Genomic DNA, 23,212 nt, shown 5'->3' with positions numbered 1-23,212 from the left:
GAGTGTCTAGAGGTACTACTTCAGAATGACTTAAACATTCAAAGTGAAATCTCTTTATAGAGATAGTGAAAAACCTTGCATCACACACTAATTTTATTATCAGCTACTTAGAAGGTTATATGTAAAATGAAATAATATCCTTGCAGAAGAACCATTTGGGTTTAGGTAAGATCTTAAAATGGATAAAGATATATACAAAATCACAGACAAAATTTTGTATATAACTTACAACAACCTGGGACCTCACTAAAGCATTTCATTTTGTGAATCATGAATTACAATTATCTAAACTAAATTTTTATGGAATTTGAGAAATAGGTGAACAGCAGTTTACATCTGTTATTTAATGCCAGCAAACGAGAGGTAGAAACAAAATCTGCAAATTGAAATTATAGTTGCTACTTGAATATGGTCGTTGCAAAAAAAGAAGTTTTCTCATAAACACAAATTTTCTGCCTCCAACTATCAGTTCTCAATTCAAACCTGTATTTTTTGCTGAAGATGCCAGTACTATTATTTTGCATGCAGTAATTTGCTGCTTTCAAGATTGCTTTACCAGCTTGAACAAATATCTGACAAGACAGACTCCACAAAATTTACTATAAACAACAAAGTTTGTGTTAATCTAAATGTAGGTTAAAACAACTGAAGAGCAGGAACAACTGAATTTCTTGGTATACATTAACTTACACTGGAGAAGTTACGTTGAATATACTGGTATTTTACATACATTGCTATGAGGACAGACACATCACTCACAAAAACATATACCTCATAATTAAGTTAATATATTTTGCTTATTTTTACTCCATTATGTCACTGAGATATCAGAAGAAAATCTACTACAGAGGAACCATTTACCATTAAGAGTTTAACTCACTGTTTCTCTGTTGGTGGTACTTGACAGTCTGTTGGTAGGGACGCAAGACCTCAGAAATAAAGATTTTCATTAATGCTTAATATAACACTAAAATTGACACAATTTAAGAAATATGTTTCTTAAAAGAAGAGAAGTTTTGTTTTTACGCAAAGGGCTGGGAATCACTGTTTTGAATAATGACATATAAGCATTTAATTCAGCATTAAATATTGTGTCTTGCCGTTACTCCTATTCTGTAGAAAATTCAGTTCAGTTCAAGATGATCTGTATTGCAAATTTATTAAGCAAATATTTTATATTTCAAGTTTGTACAGTAGTGGCTATGAAGAGTACTTTCTCTGATATGTGACATCTTATAGACTAGTGGGAGTTTACTTACGTTTCGGAGGAACTAACTGCTTCCATCTTCAGTGTCAAAGGATAAGCCAAGCAAACAAGAACCTTGCTGCAAACAGATTGATTCTCACAGCAGTGACTTTGAATGACACTGTCTTTTCCTAGATGTTATCAAGGTTTCAACTCTGTTTGTGCTTTCTTATTTTTGCTTAGCTTACTCTTCGCCCTTGAAGATGGCGGCAGTATGTTCCTGCGAATCGTTGGTAGACCAAATTACACAGCGTCGCATAGTCTTCAAGGGGGAAAAACCCAGGAATTCTGTGAAATATTTCTTTGATATGCCAATAACTGTTCTATTATGTGTTGCAGAATATACTTATAAGATTTCTGTAAATATGCAAAATAACCGTGTATTTATATTGTATTTACATATTCTACATCCTTGGAAAAGACATGTAAGAAACTACTGAATATAAACAAACTAGCATTATAATTGTACTATAACAAAATACGATGCTGATAACGGCAACTATCTTAATTAAAGTAACTGGCACAGGCGCGTGTGTCTTGCTAGTTTCTTGCTTCGCTTATACATCGACCCTGAAGATGGGTGCACACGTTGACTTTTACCGGCCTACATGGCGCTACATCCCAGAAGACAGTACCCCTCATAGTTACCCTTGTGAGAATCTTAAATCCAGCACTTTGTATGTTCTTCGCAACATTATTGCGGTTTTCGGACGTTAGAAGTGAATAGCTGTAGAGTACATTGTTACTTTCTGGCCGTTAAAACTGGGGTGGCACTCTCTTAGTATGTTCGAAAATTCCAGGGGTGACACAGATCGGTTGGACAAGGAGGTTCTGAAAATCGAGAATGCTTCCGTTGCAGAACAGACGACACCGCCAGCAAAGCCGGTGATGTTTCAGTCTTTTCAATCGTAGACATAGCAGGACGGGAGAAAGAAGACCGATTCTTCCAGAAACAGGAGGTAGCAAGAGTGGGGTGAAATCTCCCATCATCTGGTGCTGTTAAAAGTTGAGAGTTAGCCAGAGACAGTGAAGCAAGCTCGCGAGAAGGCTGGCAAGCGGAAGGAAGGTTTTCCGCTTCTCATTGCCAGCGGGAGAGTCGAAGTGGTCGCAAGCCGCTGGAGGAGACAGCAACACAGTACGACTTTGCGATGACTCGAACCACGTGTCCTACCGAGAAAGTAGACTACTCGAATCTAGCTCTGAACGATGAATTGTTCAGAATCTGAGATTTGCAAGGACTGCACATTTGAGTGACAGTGACGTATGTGTGTTGACACTTCTTGGATACTGCTTGGAAATATAAACATTTTGCAGTATTTTATTAAGTATAGGCCTTTCCTTTTATACAAGTGCGTTTCTATGTAATTTGAAAATAACGTACACTTTTGTGGAGTTATTGCATACTTATTGAAAGCACTATAACAATAGTTTATATGTTTCCGATCAAGTAATTAATAATATTATGATTATGAAAAAACAGTGTTTGAACATGAAGCCCCAAAGTTGCTAGCCAAGTTCTCGAGTGCTTGTTTTACATTTATCTGTGAGAGGAGCTAATGATTTTGACACGCGGATGTGACAGCACAGTAATATCGCAATTAATATTCGAAGACTTCACCCGAGTGTTTGTTCGTATATGGCCAAGTTGCAGAAGCGCTGAGAGGTGTATATATTACTACGGTCCTTGCATGTGTAATGAAAACCCTAAGCCGGACACTGCTGGAAAACATACAAAGCAGGAAAGAAGAGATATCACGTGGACATCTTAGTCAACGGACGTAAGGAACAACGATTGCCCCACCCACCCACAGCTGAGGACAATGGAAGCTCTAGGTAAGAAGAAGCTCGAGAGGGGCATGTTAAACAATTAGAGGACGCATTAGGTAATCTTCACACAACTTATCTTAGGAGAGTTCTAGAATCTTAAAAGCATAATCTTGTTCCTTTTTCGGTACTACAGAAACTGAGATGAAAGTTGTCTAGTAGCGACTTGTCATATACAACCATTTGTTTGTTTGTTTGTTTTCTGCCAGTCTGTGGTGTGTTTACTGCGCTGCTAGTGTTTCGTCCTGTCGGAAGCTTTTTGTGTCCCTTCTGCACAGCAGTACAATAGGGTCGTGAAGGGGTGGGGGTGATGTACAGGTGTAAAATCCACAGCTCGTCACTGTCTCCAGGTCTGTCCCTCACCCGGACATTCTTGCGTGACTCTCCGAAGAGTACGGTGAGCTGTGAGTCATCTGTCCGGTGTGTTGTGAATGTGCATTGTTGAGTGTTACGCAGTACTCCCATCTTCAGGGCTGGCAGGTATGAAAACAAGATTGGTTACCTTCCAGGAAAATATTATTTTGAAACGTCTTGTGAAGTTGCAGTTTATTTCCTGGAGTACTCCTGTATTATATTTTTCTTTTTTTTTTTGTTAGGTCTATATTATCAACTCCAGTGCTCATCTTTGTCCCCAGTGTGCTTGTGTCATTTTGGTTGTTACTGGGCTTATTAAAACAGGAGCTTAGTTTTGAAACATCTGCGGTGAATTTATGAATATAAGTTGTAATATTTACACGTATCTGTCAGATGTTGATTTCCGTTCAAGAAATTACGCTACAAAAAGTTATTGATTTTGAAATTGTGATTAGATTTGGAGCCGATCACGGTGGCCACGCGGTCTAGGGCATGAATTGTCTTCGCTCGCTCGCTCACAGGGATCGTGGGTTCGAATCCCATTCGACGCATGGATGTCTGTGTGAGTTTATTCTGTGTTTATGCTGGCCTGTGTGCAGGTAGCGGCCTTGCGACGGGCTGATCCCCCGTCCAAGGTGTCCTACAAACAGTGTAAAGACTCAAGAAACTGAAAAAACGGCCAAGGCCCAAGAAGGGCTCTAGAGCCATAGATAGTAAGCATAGATTTGGTATTCTAAGTGGTACTACATACTTAAGTACTCATATATAAATTATTTTCAATGCTCAATTGAATGTTGTTGAAAAGACAGTGAGTATTATTGCGATTGAATGCTTGCAGTAGGAACTGTTCATTCGGAATTAAAATATTCATCGTATGAATGGAACTGGACAGAAAAAACAAAAAGTATAGAAGCTAATGTTTGTGATAATGATAATAAGCATCCGAGATAGCTCATGGACTGGATGGACGGGGTTCAATTTCCAGTAGAAGCAAGAGATTTCCTCTAGTCCACAATGTCCAGACCGGCTTTGGGATCCACCCAGCCTCCTCTCCAGTGGGTACTGGGGGCTCTTTCCCTGAAGTGTAAAGCAGCCGGCGTGTCAAGTTAAGCACTCCCCCCATTTAGAGCCGAGCTCAAGAATGATTGAGCTGCACCTCCATTTCCCCATAAGTTTTCACGGTATGGTGTTTAATTGAATAAACAAGACAGCTTTACATTTATAACATAATGATAATAAATGACGTCGGAGTAAAGGAAATGGATGCTTTAGTTTCTGGTCTTTATTTATAATGTTTGCTCATCAAGTGAAAAATTAAATACCATACAATAGAACAAGGTTCTATTAGACGCTGGTTAGGAAGAAGGTATACGTCATCAGACTGTAGGATAAAATCATAACACTTTATTCTATTATGGCTTTACAGTCCTTTGTTGGGCCTTCTCCAGTTTCGTAATTTATACACAGTCGGTAGGACTCCTTGGACAAGGGATCGGTCCGTCGCAAGCCCTCTACCTGCAGAGAGTACAACACAGACATCCATGCCTCGAGTGGAATTCGAAACTACGATCACAGCGTTCCAGCGGGCGAAGACGGTTCATCCCTTAGACCGAGCGGCCGCTGTGATCGGGAGATCACAATAGAGAACTATAAAAGTAGGAAGTAACTTCTAAATGCAGCATGAGTTCTGGTATTTGGGGACATCATTGACAAATCAAAATTACTCACGCACTCACTCATGGGGCAGAGCCCTTCTTGAGAACCTGCCAATTGTGCAGCTACTCAAGAACTTCCCAGCATTTTATGAAACCTGAAGTTTCATTAGCGTGTTCACAAGAGCCTTCCAGCGGTCCCTATCCTGAGCCAGATCAATACAAATCCATACCATCCCATCCTATCTCTCTAAGATCCATTTTAATATTGTCCACCCACCTAAGCCTTGGTCTTCCCAGTGGTTTCCTTTCTTCCGGCTTTCCCACCAATATCCTATATGCATTTCCCCTCTCCCCGTTCGTGTTACATGCCCTGTCCACCTCATTCTCCTTGACTTGATCATTCTAATTATACTTGGAGAAGCGTACAAGTTATGCAGTTCTCTCCAACCTCCTGTCATATCGTCTCTTTTCGGTCCAAATATTCTCCGCAGCACCCTGTTGCGGATGGAGTAGACGCCCTCCAGGTACGGAGGAATGCTGCGAATATATTGAATAAGCAGTCGCGGACAGCCGACAAGGGATGATCTTCCAGCTTGGCGGTTGAGCGTGGGGCTAACAACTCCTCATCATAAAAAATAGGCTTGTTACGAAAATGTTCACAAATCCTCGGAAATCACAAGAACAAACACTAGCTGATCAGTAATATAATGGTTTAGAAGGAATGAGCGAGTGACGCTACCGCGCATGCGCGAGCTCTCCCGCGCTACTGCATTAGTTACCTGAAATAAAGGCTTACTTTCCGAATAGCACTCATCTAAGTCGTCCCTGCTTTTATCAGCTTCTTGTTAAAGTTTTAGGGAGCGTAAAGATATTTCTAAATAGCTTTGTCCTCAGGGAAGCTTGCTTCGGGTTCTGACTGTTGAACCCCGTGGCCGTCTGGATGTGGAGCTGAAGAGGCAAGATCTGCGGTCCCTGGAATCCGATTCCAGCGTCCAGTCCGGCGGTGCCTGTTACATACTGGGCATGCATGCCTGTAAAGTGTAAAGTGAGATTTGTGGACTCGGAAGAGTAGAATGTTCCACCCGTCATTCCGACTTTGACACGTAACTTTTAACTTCGATTCATGGCTGCAGTGTCTAGAAAACACACTGTCGGCTGATGGCGGTTTAATAGCATTTGTTCCCTCTCCTCAGGACAGGTTCTATTTTCCAGGCTTCTAAGCAGACCATCCGCCCAGAAACATCTGTCTATACAGTCACTGTACTGCAGTATATCCATTCTGCGGAGATTGTCGTGTCTTATGCATACTCGTACGAAATCAAAGTTTCCGTTTGTTTTCATACATGGTTTGAAATGCAGTTGCTGTTACTTCTGCAAGAAGGTAGTGAAAGCCATTCATAGTTAACTCTTTTTGGGGTAAGTTTTAAATTTGGTTTAATGACAGGGCGTAACGTATCCCCTTTCGTTATTTTGAAAAAAAGTAGAAGTAGGCTTATAGTATTACCTTGCACCTCCGATCAGTCTGTGTGTCTGTAATGTGTATCCCCCTATAATTGCTAGGCAGCTGCTAGTTAGACACGTTCCCGCTGCAAAGAATACATGAAATAATAAAAGAATTGTTGGAGGCGTCGTTTTCTATAGGGTCCGTGTGGCACCAAACGAAAGTCTGTGGGTCTGTGTATCCTCCTGCCGTTGCTAGGCAAAGGCTGGTAAACACATTCCCGCGGCAATGAAGAATTTTTGGAGGCGTCGGATTCTATGCGGTCCTTGTCGTATCGAAGAAATTCAGCGATTAGTTCTTATTAAAACTTATTATTTAGGTTATCGGGACACTTCTAGAGAATGCAGCAACTTTTCGAATTGTTAATCTATTGAAACATGTCATCAGAACAGTGATCTACAAAACGACTGTAAACAGTTTTAGTTTTTCTTGCTGAAGAAATCGCTAACGTTGCTCTTGTACAGCGTACACGTGCTTATAGCCATTGCGTCGCTGTTTGCAGCGTTGTTGCTGTTGTTCTTCACAAAGGACAGACCCTAACAGTTTTGCACAAAGACCTGCCCTTCCGTTGACTGCACGCTGAGATCTATGAAAAGTAGAGAATGTGACAAATACTTATTGCGACCCAGCATAAATAACTTTCCTTGGTCATTGTCATTTGTAGTATTTCTTCCTGAAGAAGACAGTTTAGCAAGAGAATGAAAGCATGGTCCTGTGCATGAATAAGATCTTTGCGAAAAATACTGCGAAAATTCTTATATAATGTTGAAAATAGAGTCTTATTGTTATTTTCTTTGAATTAAGAAATTGAAAGGCTCATTTTCATTCTGACAAAAGCATGGATAGGAGAAGACTGGAGTAACATAGCTATATATACTACTATAGTCAGTAAGTTCGTGGAATGACCGCAAAGCGCCATACGGGAATTTACTGCCAATATGTTTCTGCAAGGCATGTACTGTCTTCGCTCGCTTGGAAACCGGCATCGTGGGTTCGAATCCCACTCAGGGCATAGATGTTCAGTTTGTGTGTGTGCGTTTTTCTGTGTTTGTGTACAGGTACAGGCCTTGCGACGAGCTGATCACCCGCCCAAGGAGTCCTACCGAATGTGTAAGATCTAGAAAAACCGAAGTGAACGGAGAAGTTCATGGAGGTAGGCCTAGGGTCACTGGGGCTATAGTTCCAAGGGAAAAAAATGTTTCAGCAATGTTTTCGGCAGCTATATCAATGTTGGCAGACTTGCACAGCGGCCAACGGCAACTACTCTGAGGGCCGAGGTGGATCTGCGTAAGTGTATGTGAATACCTTATAATATGATGCGATAAAACCACAGTCCACGAACTTAATGACTCTACCACGTATATTAGGAATCCTTGATTAAAGTTTACGTTTTTAAAACGAATGAAGGCTAAACATCTTATCCAGCGGAACCAGAGGATTTTTATTGGCAGTAACTGCGGCTGAAACCTGAATCTGTTCACTATCCGCCGCCTAGTTGCTATGTTTCTTGCTTTACAGTATGTGTAATTAAGAAGAGAATAGACTTATATTATGAGGACACATTTAGGGTACATTCATTTTCGAATGATTGATTCGTATGCTATGGAAAGGGTGTGTTTCCGTAGCAGAGGTTTCATACCGTCAAATGTGTTTGAGAGTTGATCATGCTTTGCCTGTTAAAGCACTGCTCTGCATTAGCATGGAGAAACTTAGGAAATAAACGAAGAAATCCAGCAATCCGGCCGAGATTCGATCCGGTGACCTACCGAATCACAAGTTTACACCAAATCTTAGTGGTTTATATTATGGAGATAGTTCTATGCCGTTTAAGGACATTACTCATTTTCTCTTCCTCATTTGAAATGAAGTAGACCTACTAAAGTTTAACTGCCCCCAGAAAAACGTTTCTGAGTATCATCTCTTCGGCATCTTACCAAATCTAGGAATAGAGGCCCCCAAAATTTAATGTCATTATTTTCAGCTTTCTGAAGTAAAAGATCTATATTAAAGGACAAGGTCATTCTTGCAGTTATTGTGGATTATTGTCGGTTAAGTTATAAGCTATATTATTACAGCATTGAGTTTATGCCAGTTTATAGCATCGTGTTTGATTAAATGTCTAGCAACAAGCCGATCACAATGGCCGGCCGCGCGGTCTTCGCCCACTCGAACACTGGGATCGTGGGTTTCAATCCCACTCGAAGCACGGATGTCTGTGAACGTTTATTCTGTGTAAAGGTAGCGGCCTTCCGACGGGCTGATCTCCCGACCAAAGGGTCCTATCGACTGTGTATAGATTCAAAACAAACTCCGTGATTTTAGTCCACAAGCGAACTATACCGACCTAGCGACCGCCGCTTGTCGGCGAAGTTCAGTGCCAACTTTTGTGGATAGAGGGTGTCACGTGGTCAGTGCAAGGAATCCCCACGGCCGTCAATTTCGGTTTTCTAGACCAGCTGTGTATAGATTATAAAACCGAAAAAGCGGCCAAGATCCAAAAGGGCTGTAGAGCCATTGATAGATAAAAACGAGTAGATAGACAAGCCATTGTTATAAGTAACTGTTCACAAACCTGAGTGGAACCGATCCAAGGTGAATCATATAGGACTGTTAAGGGTTCGTGAATAAATTAAGAATTGAAGAGGCTTCTATTTTTCTAAGTAAAACGCAAGTTCTTTCCGTTTTTAGAGGTAAATTAGAAATGGTATTGGATCAGTAATGCTAATGAGTGATTCGAAACCGCTATGAAGATTGGCAGGGGAAACCCCACCCCAGCCCCACTTTGTCCACCACAAATCCCACTTGACCAGATCCGGGATCGAATCCGGACCGCCGCGGTGGGAAGCCAGCGACTAACCGCTTGAGCTATGGCGCGGTCTTACAAACGTAACTAACTTTAAACTGTCTAAATTAATGAATCAGAGGCAAATAAACCTTATAGAAAGTATACAGAATTCTCGGATTAAGCAAAAACAAACTTTATCGAATATAATTTCTGATAAAGTTGAACAAATTACGACGATAGAAGAGAATTACATATAATTGTATTGCACAGTCTCCGCTTGATTACTACAGTCACAGTAATATTGAAAACATGCGGCTTTGGTTATGCGAAACATGTCAGGATATCTATGCTTAACATACACGAATTCTCCTTTCTTCTTGAAACTATGACACTCAAATTACTGAGTCAGATTTTTTTTTTTTAATTAGAATGGAAATCTCACTGCTCTAATGCTCTACATTAAAACTTTTCGCCTAAAGGAATGTTAGGAATGATGAATAATATTCTCATAGGAAGCCAAAAACATGATAAATGCGTTTACAAGATTGGTAGTCTAGTATTTTCTGAATGGCGAATAATGATTGGGTCGCTGACAATGACTGGGGGTTTTCGAGGCTACCTCGGGCTCTGTCTTGTGTACCGCTACATAAATTCTGCGGCTGAAGAGCCCTGATAAGTAGCGTAAGGATAATACATATTTGTCATATGAATTCATTTGTTTTTTTCTTTTTATATTTTCAGACAATCCGTCGTACTTTTCTCTTCCTGGGTGTTCGACGTCACGTATTCCGGCGTCGACCTCACGAAGTCCATTCTCTCTACTGAAGCGTCGTGGCGCCAATATCCGTAATATGGGCGCCAATACATCCTCGGCTTCCTGCTCATCGTCGTCGCTGGGCCACAGCTCGGCGCCCACTACTCCCACGACTCCTGAAGCTGCAGCAATCCCGTTGCTGCCAACGGCTCCCGTCCCCTTATCTTCGCATTCCCATCACAGAAGAAGTTTCCGTTCCTTGCTGCGTTCCATGAGTGCCAACCATCACCATGGTTCGGCAGTGTATCAGTTACAACATCAGCTCCTGGTCCTTGGTGAGCCCCGGCCTTCGGATATGGCACCAGAGTCTCCTTGTTTGCCGCATCATAATCTCCACCATCCTTCCACTTCCTCTTCTAACAAAGATGATCACCATCACCAGCATCGACGAAATCAAAGTAATAAAAGCGTCAAATCTCAAAAATCATCAATGGAGCTTTTAAACAGTGACATGGTGTATTGTCCAGTTCCTGATACCCCAAATTCTGCACCACCTCCAGTGCCCACGGCTGCTGCCTCCGAAGAACTGCTCAGTGGATCTCCTGAAGAAGTCTTCCTTGGCAATGGAGATGCTCATTATTATAACATGACAGCAGTCATGACGATTCCTTTGCCCGGTTCAAACGGCAACACTAGCAGACGGCGTCATTCCATAGGTACGTTTCTGAATAGAGACCGTGGTAGTTACGGCTCCTTACACAAGACCACAGCCACTAAACCTGTTGCTACTGGTAAGGGTGAAGCTGTTCTAGCGGCCAGCAATGACATATCGCAGAAAATGTCTGCAGGAGGCAGTGGAAACAAGGGAATCAGGACGCAAGATGCTGTGACACCACCAGTGGGTCCGGGTGGTTGTTCGCCTTCCGATTGGCGCCATCCTGCTGCAGCGACCTCAAAAGTGGCAGCGGATATTACTCGCTCGGCCCATTCCAGGAGGCGGTGTAACAGATGCTGCAACATCAAGGGTAAGTGTGACTCACTAAAAGATGCAGGCGAATGTTTAACTTTATTATTTTGTCACGTCTTGTGCGACAGATGTTATCAAGGAAGGAAATACGAATTGTAAGGATCCAAAAGATGCCATCCAGTTAAATGACGATTTGACGTACGTTTTGACGAAACTGAAATAAAGTTAAATTGTAAAGTTATCCCTTTGCTTAATTAAGCACCACTTCTTGAAGACGTATGGAGGAGTGGGCGTATAGATCCACCATTCTTGACCTCGGCACTAAGTGGAGGTGAGTAGTCAGTTCCACTCCCCGGCTGCTTTACCCCTGGGGAAACAGCTCTCGGTACCCAATGGTTAAGAGGCTGGGTGTGCCTCAGAGCCGGTCTGGATGCTATCCCTTGCTCCTACTTGCAATCCAACCTCGTTGTCCAGCCCTTAGCCCGTACCGAAGTAGTACTAACCCCATAAAAGTAAAGTAAAGCTATCCCTGTACCAGGCCGTGAAGGCCCATAGAGTTGTGAGACGTTGAGGGTCCACACTATCTAGACAATCGGCTCAAAGATTGCGGTAAGGTTGTATGACTTACGCGCCGGCCGCGCTTTACTCCCCAGGAAAATTATTTAATTAATTCCTGGTACTCATTTCTGTTAGAGGCTGAGTAAACCCCAGGGCCTAGTGCGGCTGGAAGGATTAGGTCAACTGAAAAAAAAAAATCCAATGAAACCCCATAACATGGAATAACAAAGAAAGTTTTTACGTGCACAAAAGTCTTAAATGCTGCTTAAGCGTCAGTTAGGGCCTACGTAGCTCAGTCAGTTCAGTGACTTGGCTGTGGTTTGGACAACCGAGGAATCGGGTCTGGATTCCCGAAAGGGAAAGAGATTTGTCTCTTGTCCATATCAGCTCTAAGGCCCATCCAACTTCCTATAAAATGGGTACCGAAGACACTTTTCTCAGGAATGAAGTGGCAGAGGCGTGAAGCTAGAATTTAGATACAAGATAAAAAATGTTAGAAGCTCTGCCCCACTCCTTCATATATCACCATTATGTGACGCACAAGGATAACTTCACCCTTTGCCGTTGTGTATTAGGCGCCATGTTATGTGGGTCCATTGTCACCAAGTGACGGCCCATCCTTAGTTTGGAGCCGTTAAAAGATGGTGTTCAGAAATGGAGGGTAACTGCGAATGTAATGTATAAACAGCAGTGAACAGCCGACAAGGAACAGTTCTCAAACCTCGGGAACGGGTTGCGAGTCCAACAGATACTCAGTGTGTAAGAAACTGGCGTGCGTGCGTGCGTGCGAAATGTTACAGAGGACCTCAGACTCTTTTCGAGTGCCCCAGTGAACCTGCGGGTTCCATAAAAGGCCGAGAATTGCTTGACTGGCTGAACGATTATATTCACATAAAATTATTCCTATGTGAAGTTAGCTACTGTATTGAATGACGAAATGATATGTTGAATTCCGCTCTACCACCTTTCACAACACTTCTTATTATTTTGAATATGTACAGCCATAAGTTTTTTTACTGAGCTATTTGTGTAAAAATTATAATACAATTTTGAACATCTTTTATGCCTTTCTTTTCCGTTATTTTAATATTTTAGATCACTTAAAAATTCTTTTATAATTTCAGTAAAATTGGTGTAATGACGAGACCATAAATATCATTTACAGTATATCGACGGGCCACGGCCTGGATATCCGGGGTTCAATTCCCGGGAGGTGCAGAAGATTTTTCTGTACTTCACAGCGTCCATATCGGCTCTGGAATCCATCTAGCCTCCTATCGAATGGGTGCAGGGGGCCGTTTCCCCGTGGGTAAATTGGCTGGGGCGTGGATTTGACCAATTAATTATTTCTCATGCAGACATCAAGAATTGTGGAGTTATACCTCCACTCCCCCATGTCTTCAAGGCGTGGTGGTTAATTAATTATGCACAGGAACAACCTTAGGTTTCCCCAGGTTTTGGCCACACCATAGCTCAAGCGGTTAGTCGCTGACTTCCCACCGCGGCGGCCCGGGTTCCATCTCGGGTCTGGTCAAGTGGGATTTATGGTGGACAAAGTGGCTCTGGGGTGGGTTTTTTTTTCCGAGTATTTCGGTTTCTCCTTCCAATCTTCATTCCACCAAATTCTCCATCATCATAATCACCCGGGGCAGGCTACAATAGGCCAATCAGTGGCCGCCGTGCCGAGTGGACCCAGTTGGACTCCACCCCCCCCCACTAAGCGAATTAAAAAAAAAATCTTCATGTTTTAATGGAAATAGTTACATTCGTGACTAACAGTCCTGACGGTGCTATAGAACTCTTTCTTCTCTCCTTTTATATCCCAGATGCTACGGATTCAAACAATTAACTTGACGTCCGATTAAACAGAGAAGCATGGTTAAGTACGCACTTGGCTGTTGTAGTGTCTACGTCCCTATTCACACAATAGATCCGGCCTTGTGCTGGGTTCTAAACAAGAAAAGAATCGGTAAACAAGAGCGTGATAGGGGTGTGGTTAACAAAGAATTTGACTAGAGGATCATCATCATCATTATCTTCATCAATTAATGTTTCCACTAGGGTGAATCATCTGATGACACAACCTCTTCACTCTTCTATCATCCGCGCTCGCCCTACTTGTACCAGTTTCCATTCTTGCCTTCAGTTATTTTGCCCATCTGCAGTCAGTTGTCTCTCCACTCAGTCCTTCATAATTTATTCGACAATTTTAATGCTGTCTGAGGAGCCCCAATAACGCTAGCCCCATGGATCAAAGGTCTTCTTGATGAACTTTGCTTATAATCGTTCAACTAAGTCCTTCAATCGGGAGATTTCCGGTCTTATGAAACAGGGAGATTCATTGCTGTGTTCACAATAACTCACCACTCTTCCAGATTAATACTCCTCACATCCTATTCGTTTGGAGACCTCAGCTGTGCAGTTCCCGTCCTACAAATTTGATATTCGTTTCTCATTTTCCCTATACGTGACATGTCACTGAGCAGGTTCTTGTACTCGGGCAGTGCTCGTTCGGAATTTTACCTGGAACACCGGCTATCCTGAATAAGATGTTTTGTAGTTTTCCTCAGTCTCTCCCTGCAAATGTCAGAAGCCGCTATCGCTTCCTTTCACATCGATTGCAATTTGCTAGTCATCAGTCCTATCAATCGGGACTATCGGCCTCGGCACCGAACCGCAATACGCTATTCAATCCATCCTCTTTCCATTTCGTCTCCCTAAGAATATCTGGGCCGATCGCAGTGGTCGCGTGAACCGTCTTCGCTAGCTCGAACACTGACGTCCTGGGGTTGAATCCCAATCGAGGCATGGATGCCTCTGTGTGTAGGTAACAGCCTTGCGACGGGCTGATCCCCCTTCCAAGTAGTCCTACCGACTGTGTACAGGATTAAGAAACCGAAAAAGTGGCCAAGGTCCAAGTGCTGTAGAGAGCGAGAGACGAAAGAATATCTGGCCGAATACGAATTATAAACATTTTGTTGGATATGAGGTTCACGCAGCCGTGTCTATGAACAGTGCTGTCTTCTGTGATGTGACGCCGCGTAGAAGTTCAGTGATGTTTCGGAGAAATATGCTCTCTCTATGTTTAGAGCTGAAGAGTAAACCAAGTACGAAACTAGCAGACGGGACGCAAAGGGAAGCGAAGCTCTTCATTACACAATTTTCCCCTTTCGTAGGTCCAGAAGACAACGAAAACTGTATAAAGGTACAGGAGGGGAAGTAGCATTGCAGCCTTGGAGCGATTTAGAGTGAACAGTGTCAGATGAGTGTCTGGATTCAAAAACAGGCATGGCCTCGGTAGTGGAAACGCAAGCTACTCTTGAAAAGAATATGCTCTTATGTGTATACACACACATTGCTGACACACGTAAATCACCCTCCTGTGGAAAGAAAAAAATAATATAAGTCACGGCTCTCTCTCTTCCATCTTCGCATCTATATCTGGCACGATGGATGATATACCATTAATTCCAAGCATCACGGTTCTGAAACAAGAAGTTCTAGGAAAAACTCGTGACGTCTATATTCCAGTAAATGTTTCTAGCTCAAGAGTAAATCACTTACTTTAAATGTTAAATGGCCGGTAACTGTAGCCGAGCGGTCTAAGGCATGTACTGTCTTCGCTCGCTTGGAAACCGGGATCGTGGGTTCGAATCCCACTCAGGGCATGAATGTTAATTTGTGTGTGTGCGTTTTTATGTGTTTGTGTACAGGTAGAGGCCTTGCGACGAGCTGATCACCCGCCCAAGGAGTCATACCGAATGTGTAAGATCTAGAAAAACCGAAGTGAACGGAGAAGTTCATGGAAGTAGGCCTAGGCCCACTGGGGCTGTAATGCCAAGGAAAAAAAAGTTAAATGACGTACTGAACCGCCTTTGCATAAAATGTCTGGTAAAATCAATTTGTATTACTTTAGAATTATGAGGAGAGATGCACAATGCATACAAAATTTTAGTCGGGAAATCTGTAGTGACGAGAATACTTGGGAGTGTAAATATTGAAATCGAAACAAGATGTGAGGATGTGGACCACATTGACCTGGCTTGGGATGGCGACTATTAGTGGGCTGTTCTGAATACGGTATGGAACCTACTTGTTCCACGAGAGGTGGGATAGTTCTTGACTAGATGAGCCACTAGTAGCTTCTTAGGGACTCTGCTTCATGAGTTATGTCAGGTGATACCAATCATTAAAAGAAATCTCCTAGCAGGCATTCATGGAGGTTACTTTCCTGCTTAATAGATTTCTAGTCAGGCAGCTCTATGATTATTAGTATTATAATTATTAATTATTTTATTTTGTCAAGGGCTTGAAATACAGATTCTGTGTACTTTATAACTTAAACTACGTAGATTCTAAAGGGTTCTGACGGTGATGGATGACACACAAAATTACTGGTTTTTGGACATTTTTCCGTCTTCCGGAATTCTAGGCAATAAGGGACGCTCTAGGTAATAGATGACACGACGTTTCGGAAACTGGATCTCTTTCCGTCTTCAGGTGAGAAAGGAAGACACCTACTTAGGTGGGCCCCTTATAAAGAGCTAATCCAGTGATTGAGATCAGCTCTAGATAACAGAGGACACTCTAGGCGATAGAAGACACGATTTCGGAAATTGGATCTCTTTCCGTCTTCAGGTGAGAAAGGAAGACACCTACTTAGGTGGGCCCCTTAGAAAGAGCTAATCCAGTGATTGAGATCAGCTCTAGATAACAGAGGACACTCTAGGCGATAGAAGACACGATTTCGGAAATTGGATCTCTTTCCGTCCAGTTTCTGAAACGTGTCCTCTGTTATCTAGAATTCCACACGATGGAGAAAGTCGAAAAGCCCAGTAATTCTATAACCTCGACGTTTCGCATCACCGCCATGATTCTAATCAAAGAACACTGTTCTGGAATGTGGCACCGTGTAGTCTGGTATAGATATACTAATGTTTCAGAAGAACGTGTTGATCAGCAATGTTCGTAGTCACCTCACTGAGGACCTTGAATGTTACAGTTTGGTAATTGTTGACTTACAACAATTCATATAGTAAAGTGTGTATATGATGGTAACCTGTCAATGCACCGAGTTTCATGTACCCTGCTCCAATGGTTCCTTAGTTATCGTCAAAAAACCGAACGGTAATAAATATCTTGCAAGCTGGCTATGTTTTTAACCACATTCTACAAAAATAGTACCTAAAGAAAGGTTCCATTTTTTTTAAGATGTCTTTTTCTTCCTTGGCACTACAGCCCCAGTGGGTCTAGGCCTACCTCCATGAACTTCTCCGTTCACTTCGGTTTTTCTAGATCTTGCACATTCGGTAGGACTCCTTGGGCGGGTGATCAGCTCGTCGCAAGGTCTCTACCTGTACACAAACACAGAAAAACGCACACATACGAACTAAACATCCATGACCTGAGTGGGATTCGAACCCACGATCCCGGTTTCGAAGCGAGCGAAGACAGTACATGCATCCTGTTTCCTTAAGGAAGGAAAATACGGCACGTCCTTATACAAATGTACAGATATATTTACAACTATTCACCGTTCTCGAGCTACCGTGTTTTTATTTTTAGATTTATTTCTTGAAGAAGGAAAGTGAACTCATGCTGTCTATGTGTATGTATCTCTTTCTCCACTTTTCAACTTCTCTACCAGTTGACTGATGTCAACAAACCTTCAAAACGTATGCTTGATACAAAGTACATGTGAGCTTGAGCTACGTCACAGGAGTANTGAAAGTAATGACGAGGGGCAAGGGGGGTGGGGGTGGGAATGAGGAGTACAAGGGAAGCTTGGGTTCTTTCCATATGCACTATCCCTTGGCGGTCTTGTTCTGTCTCCCCGTACCACGGGTGGCCAGCTAACCCACGCTCCGAGATATTTTGTCACTTCTTGTAATTTTCTAAAATTTGATTTTTCTTTTAGAAAGCAAAATAACTATTTGGCGGCTGTGTAACCGTGTTCTTTACTTTCCGATATTATAGAGGCAAGTAGTGGACTGCTGGAACTAGACAGGTGAAATTTGTTATGCAGATAGGCCAGTAATATACATACTGAGTCTGTGTAAAATATTGGCTGTAGTTACAAATATGGTGAAGGCGCAAATCTTCGAACTTATATCCGAGAGATTTAACGTAGACGGTTTCTGTACGTATATAGTCACTTCATCGCAAAATTAAACTACTTCATGAAGCTGAGCCCTTCTTGAGAAGCCTCTATTCAAGAACTTCCCAACATTTTATGGAACCTGAATGTTAATTCCCGTGTTAACAAGATCCCTCCATTGGTCTCTATCCTGAGCCAGATCAATCCAGAACATACCTCCTCATAAGATCCGTTTTAATATTGTCCACCCACTTACGTCTCTGTCTTCCTAGTGGTCTCTTTACTTCTGGCTTTCCCACCAATATCCTATATGCATTCCTCTTCTTTCCCATTCGTTCTACATGTCCTGTCCATATCATTCTCCTTAACTTGAGCATTCTAATTATACTTGGAGAAGAGTACAAGTTATGACGCTCCTCATTTTGCAGTTTCTTCAACCCCTCGTCACTTCATCTCTCTTCTGTCCAAACATTCTGCTCAGTCAAAATTAAAATATAATAATTATAATAATAATAATAATAATAATGCAACTGTAGAACTGTAAGGGGCACAAGGTAGCGTAGTTGGTTGAGGCACAATGCTAAAAGCCGGAAGGTCGCGGGGTCGAATCTCGATGAGGTCATTCAATTTTTTCAGTTGACCTAATCCTTCCAGCCGCACTATGGCCCTGGGGTCGACTCAGCCTCTAACAGAAATGAATACCACGAATATTCTTGGAATGTTCTTGGGGGTAAAGGGCGACCGGCGCGTAGGGCTGACAACCTTGTCGCCATCTATGAGCCGATTGTCTAGAAAATGTAGGAAGCTCAACATCTCACAACCCTATGGCCTTCACGGCCTGTTACAGGGATAGCTTTACTTTTTACTATAGAACTGTAAGTCAGGAAACGGAGATGGCCTTTTTATATATGATGGGAACGCCAGTTTTATTTACTTACTTTACTTAGTCATGGAGCTTAGCCCTTCTGGAGGAGCCGCCAATTCTGCAGCTACTCAAGAATTTCCCCGAGAATGAACCCGAAGGTTCATTACCGTGTTCACAAGAGCCCTCCACTGTCCCTATCCTGAGCCAGATCTATTCAGTCAATACCATCCCATCCTATCTCTCTAAGATCCATTCTAATATTGTCCACCCATCTACATTTTTACTTCCGAAATTTATCTTACCAAATTTTCATAACCTTCAATTATTTTTCTATAGTCAGTAAGTGTAAAATAAAGCCATGCCATAGCTCAGGCGGTTAGTCACCGGCTTCCCACCGCGGTGGCCTGGGTTCGAGCCCGGGTCAGATCATGTGGGATTTGTGGTGGAAAAAGTGGCACTGGAGCAGGCTTCCTCCGAGTACTTCGGTTTCCCCTGCCTATTCTCATTCCACTGACTGCTGCACACTCATCATAATCATCTATCATCTGGGGCTGTACAATAGGCCAAATAGTGGTCGACGTGGATTCAGTCTCACCCCACCCCACCCCAAGGAATTAAACAAACTTAGTTTAGAATAATGTACATGATACATGGATGCATTTGAATATATCTTTTCTTTCTCTTAAAACTCTTAAAATCGTGTTCGATAATTTCCAAATCTCGTTTAATGCCACTTTTTCGTTAACATGCAATTTATTTGCGCTCTATCTATAACGTGCAAGAAGACACAACATGTCTGTCCATCTGTCGGCCTGTTCGAACCCCACAACCGCAAGTTGGATTTTAACGGATGCGAACGTTGCGTCTTTAGTTCTTGCTTCCTACTGAATTCCCTACACTCAATAAAAACAACTTGGCGACGCACGAAATTGCCGCCTCTACCGACATGCCGTAAACATGTCAGCCAAAAGTAACTAAGCCCGTGTATACAGTTGGATGCAATTTCGGTATGCCAAGATGCAAAGAACGCTTTTGAAAAGAAAAACGGATTTCGGTTCGGATTGCATCTTTACAATTTTATAGTTTCTGGACGCTGACGGGAGAGTTCAAAAGAGGAAGCTCTTTGAGATGTGGTCAACTCTTGCTGTACAGCCAGACTGTATGATTGGTGGTGCTCGCATCGAAATTAAGAATCAGTGACACGTTCGTTGCTCCCAGTAAGTGGGCAGTTGATTCAATCAGAGGGGAGAAACAAGATGTAATGCTTCATCAGTTTATCAACCTATACACACAGGCATCAAATAACATCCTTATTCCGCAGATCGGTCCAACGCTGACAGCCCTTGTGGCTAAGTGAAGGCGTATGAACCCTCTTTCCTGGTTTTACTTTACAAATCTGTACAACCGTTATTCTTTCCAAAGATATGAGAACTTATCATTCTGGATTCTAGTAACGAGCTGCTTGTTTTGAATACTGGTCTGTCCCCTGAATCAGAAACGGAAATCGGTATTAAAGACAGGCATTTACCGATTTGTCGCGTTTTAATTCTTTATCATCAAAATCGCCACCTTCGCGGTAATACAAACAGCAATGATGATACACAGTGAAGTACAGTAGGGTATATTTGCAGGAAACTGGATAATAAAAACGTAGCATAACTGGTTTGGACACCACGTTATAAGCCGGAACGTCGCGGTTCGATTCCTTATAAGGTCATTAGATTTCTCATTTGATCTGATCCTTACAGCCGTATTATGGCCCATGGGGTCGTCTTAGCCTCAAACAGAAATTAGTTTAGCTTTATCTTTTTTTACCACCACAGAAAGTTTCGATTTCATTAAACCTTGAAATTTGTATTGTGTCATGTTAGAAAGAAACATGTCGGTACGTTCTGTAAGGATTATTTGTGTCTTGGTGCTCTGAAGCATGGCGAATGCGAGACTGTGGAACACTGGTGAGGTGACACATGTCCAGCGGCTCTCCAGCTCTTCCTCACAGAAGCTGAAGCTACAATGATTGATGCATACTTTTTACAGTAAATTACATTTTGTAACCCTACAATTTATAGGGAGCCAGGACTGCCAAGTCCGTATAGTGGCGGGCTACGGACTGGACGGCCGGAGTTCGATTTCCTGCCAGATTAAGAGAAGTCTCTCATTTTCACAACGTCCAGACCGGTTCAGAGTCCCATTAAGCCTCATATCCAATGGGTACTTGGGGCTCTTTCCCTGGGTCTAAAACAGCCATCTAATTCCTAGTTCAAGAAAGTTGGAGCTACACCCCCGTTCCTACGTAAGTCCTCATGGCTCGATGTTTGTTTAATTAAGCTCAGGGACAATTTCACCTTTACCTTTACTTTTATGAAGGAGTATTCCTGCAGAAATATGAAATGGCTGTTCAGTGAAGTGTGCTATAATATCGCTTAATAATTGCATTGCCTATTCTGCCAATCAGCAGACGGATCGCTGGCATTCCTGCTTCCTGTTCGAGAAGTTTCGAGTTCAAACCCGGAGACCTGCTTTCCGAACTGATTTGCTTGGGTACCTCCCGACAAATTCCGCGATATTACTTCAAATTAAGCCATGACCACTTCCGTCAACATTCTTTACATTTAATGATATACTTGTCATTTTATCAAAGCCTGAGCTACTGATAGTGTAAAAGTAAAACTAAAGCTATTCCTGTAACAGGCCATGAAGGCCCACAGGGTTGTGAGACGTTGAGGGTCCCACATTATCTAGACAATCGGCTCAAAGATGGCGGTAAAATTGTCAGCCTTACGCGCCGGCCGCGCTTTACTCCCCAAGAAAATTATTTATTTAATTCCTGGTACTCATTTCTGTTAGAGGCTGAGTGAACCCCCAGGGCCAGATAGTGTTTCTATGAATAAACCACAAATAGACAAAGAAAGCAACTGCTCGCAAAAAGTAAATTTACTATATAAATTTTATCTTTATACTGCAACAGGTTTCGATCATACATGACCGTCATCAGGCAGTTGTACGTATAATCATTGAAATAGCGATATGGATCCTTATCGGTGCGACGCGTCGTGTTATATACTGATGTAAAACTTGCCTCAAGTTGATATTATAATGAAGTAGCTAATACATAAATAAGAGACAAATGTAAGGGTATATCGTATATCAAATTATAATGTGTTGAAATGCTATAAAATATTAAAAATATATTAAAATTGTTAAAAATTGTGAAAGGTTTTTCGATGATAGGTTAAGAGTGTGTATACCAACTGAAACACTAAGATTCCATTGCTACAGTGTAAACAAATCGGGCATGTATGTTGTTGAAAATTTCTACGTAGTAAGCCCGGCTGTGGAGCCTAAAGACAAGTTTCTATGATGTTCGGGTTGTGGTGTGTGGTATATTGGTATGCTATTCACATGATATGTATCCTTATATGATCGTACAATATGGCGTGTGTGTTCCTTGTCTGGGCGTGTGTACGTTCGATGTGTTCTACACTGTGCGGTGGTTCGATGTAGATTGTCAATCTACATCGAAGCACCGCACCACGAAAAACACCGTCTTCTTTTATTAAGGATGCGTGTTTACAGCTTCGTTGCCTGGCAATAGACGTCCTAATTTTCCGTGCATTTGCTTGGCGCCGACCTCATAGAAAACAGTTTCCCCTATATTGTTTTCACGTTCTTAAGGGGGGTTTTTACCGGCCGTCGCATAAAAACGGCAGTTCTATTGTTGCCTGACATTCCTCTGTTGTTATAGAAACAGCCCATAAGTCACAATACGTACTTATGTAAGGACTGTATCTTGCATTAGAAGGTTTTAACATTTTATATATTATACAATAAGTAATTTCATTTTTAATTACTTTGTAAACGAAAGGACAAATTTCGATTCGATTTGTTAAATTCGAAACAGTTCAGTGTTGTACGTTTTATAACCTTCGGTCCATTTCTCAGTTTCATACCGCATTTGACATTATACTCTCATGTACGTGTACATATATAATATCGCGTGTGGCTTCTTCCATTGACGTTTCCTGATTAAAATTGTATATAGGCCTGTATTTCTCATGTTATTTATCGGATTGCTGAATGAGGCCTGTTGCCTGTTGATGGAACATAATGGGATGGTGAGAAGTGCCGTGTGACCTTAGAAGTCTGTCATCCCGTCAGCGCGGGACGGTGAGTCGGACAGATTGCACCACGACATGCTGCCAAGTGAAAAGTTTATTTAATTTCACCCGCCGAGGGGCTTATCCGGTATCTTAATCTGAATGAACATGGATGGCTAAATAATACAGAACCAATTTCCATTTGGGAGGCCTGCAAGGGAAGGAGACATGGACCAAGTGCCTCTAGTTCAACACCTGCTCCTGCAGATATTGGGGCAATGCAGACGAGATGGACGGGCATGGAAGGAAAAAAAAAACGAGAAATTCGTCACATATTAAACTTTAGTTTCAAAACCTGAAGGGAAGAAACCATTTACGAGACCTAGACGTAGATGGGAGAATAATATTGTAATCGATATTAGAGAAATGGGATGTGAAAACGTAGATTGAATTCATCTGGCTTAGGAGACATGGAAATGAACCTTCGGGCTTCGTGAAAGGAATGACAC

General features: G+C 42.2%; 1 protein-coding gene across 5 annotated transcripts in view; it reads left to right on the top strand.

Moving 5' to 3' along the window:
- LOC111865665 (phosphoinositide 3-kinase adapter protein 1) overlaps window positions 1-23,212 on the top strand; it is a 230,354-nt gene that overhangs the window by 739 nt on the left and 206,403 nt on the right. For 2 of the 5 annotated variants that reach the window (XM_023853879.2, XM_033751960.1), the window contains exon 2: window positions 10,107-11,144. In XM_023853879.2, the coding sequence (XP_023709647.1) occupies window positions 10,107-11,144 (1,038 nt within the window). Of the gene's footprint in view, window positions 1-2,112; window positions 3,080-3,288; window positions 3,551-10,106; window positions 11,145-23,212 lie in introns of those variants that run through there. The other 3 variants (XM_023853871.2, XM_023853889.2, XM_023853863.2) reach the window with 3 other exon arrangements.

This window comes from Cryptotermes secundus, unplaced genomic scaffold (genome assembly GCF_002891405.2).
Source record: "Cryptotermes secundus unplaced genomic scaffold, Csec_1.0 scaffold968, whole genome shotgun sequence".
NCBI classification, from domain to species: Eukaryota; Metazoa; Arthropoda; class Insecta; order Blattodea; family Kalotermitidae; genus Cryptotermes; species Cryptotermes secundus.
The sequence above is the reverse complement of the archived record's forward strand: the minus strand, read 5'-3'. Positions and strand labels throughout refer to the sequence as shown.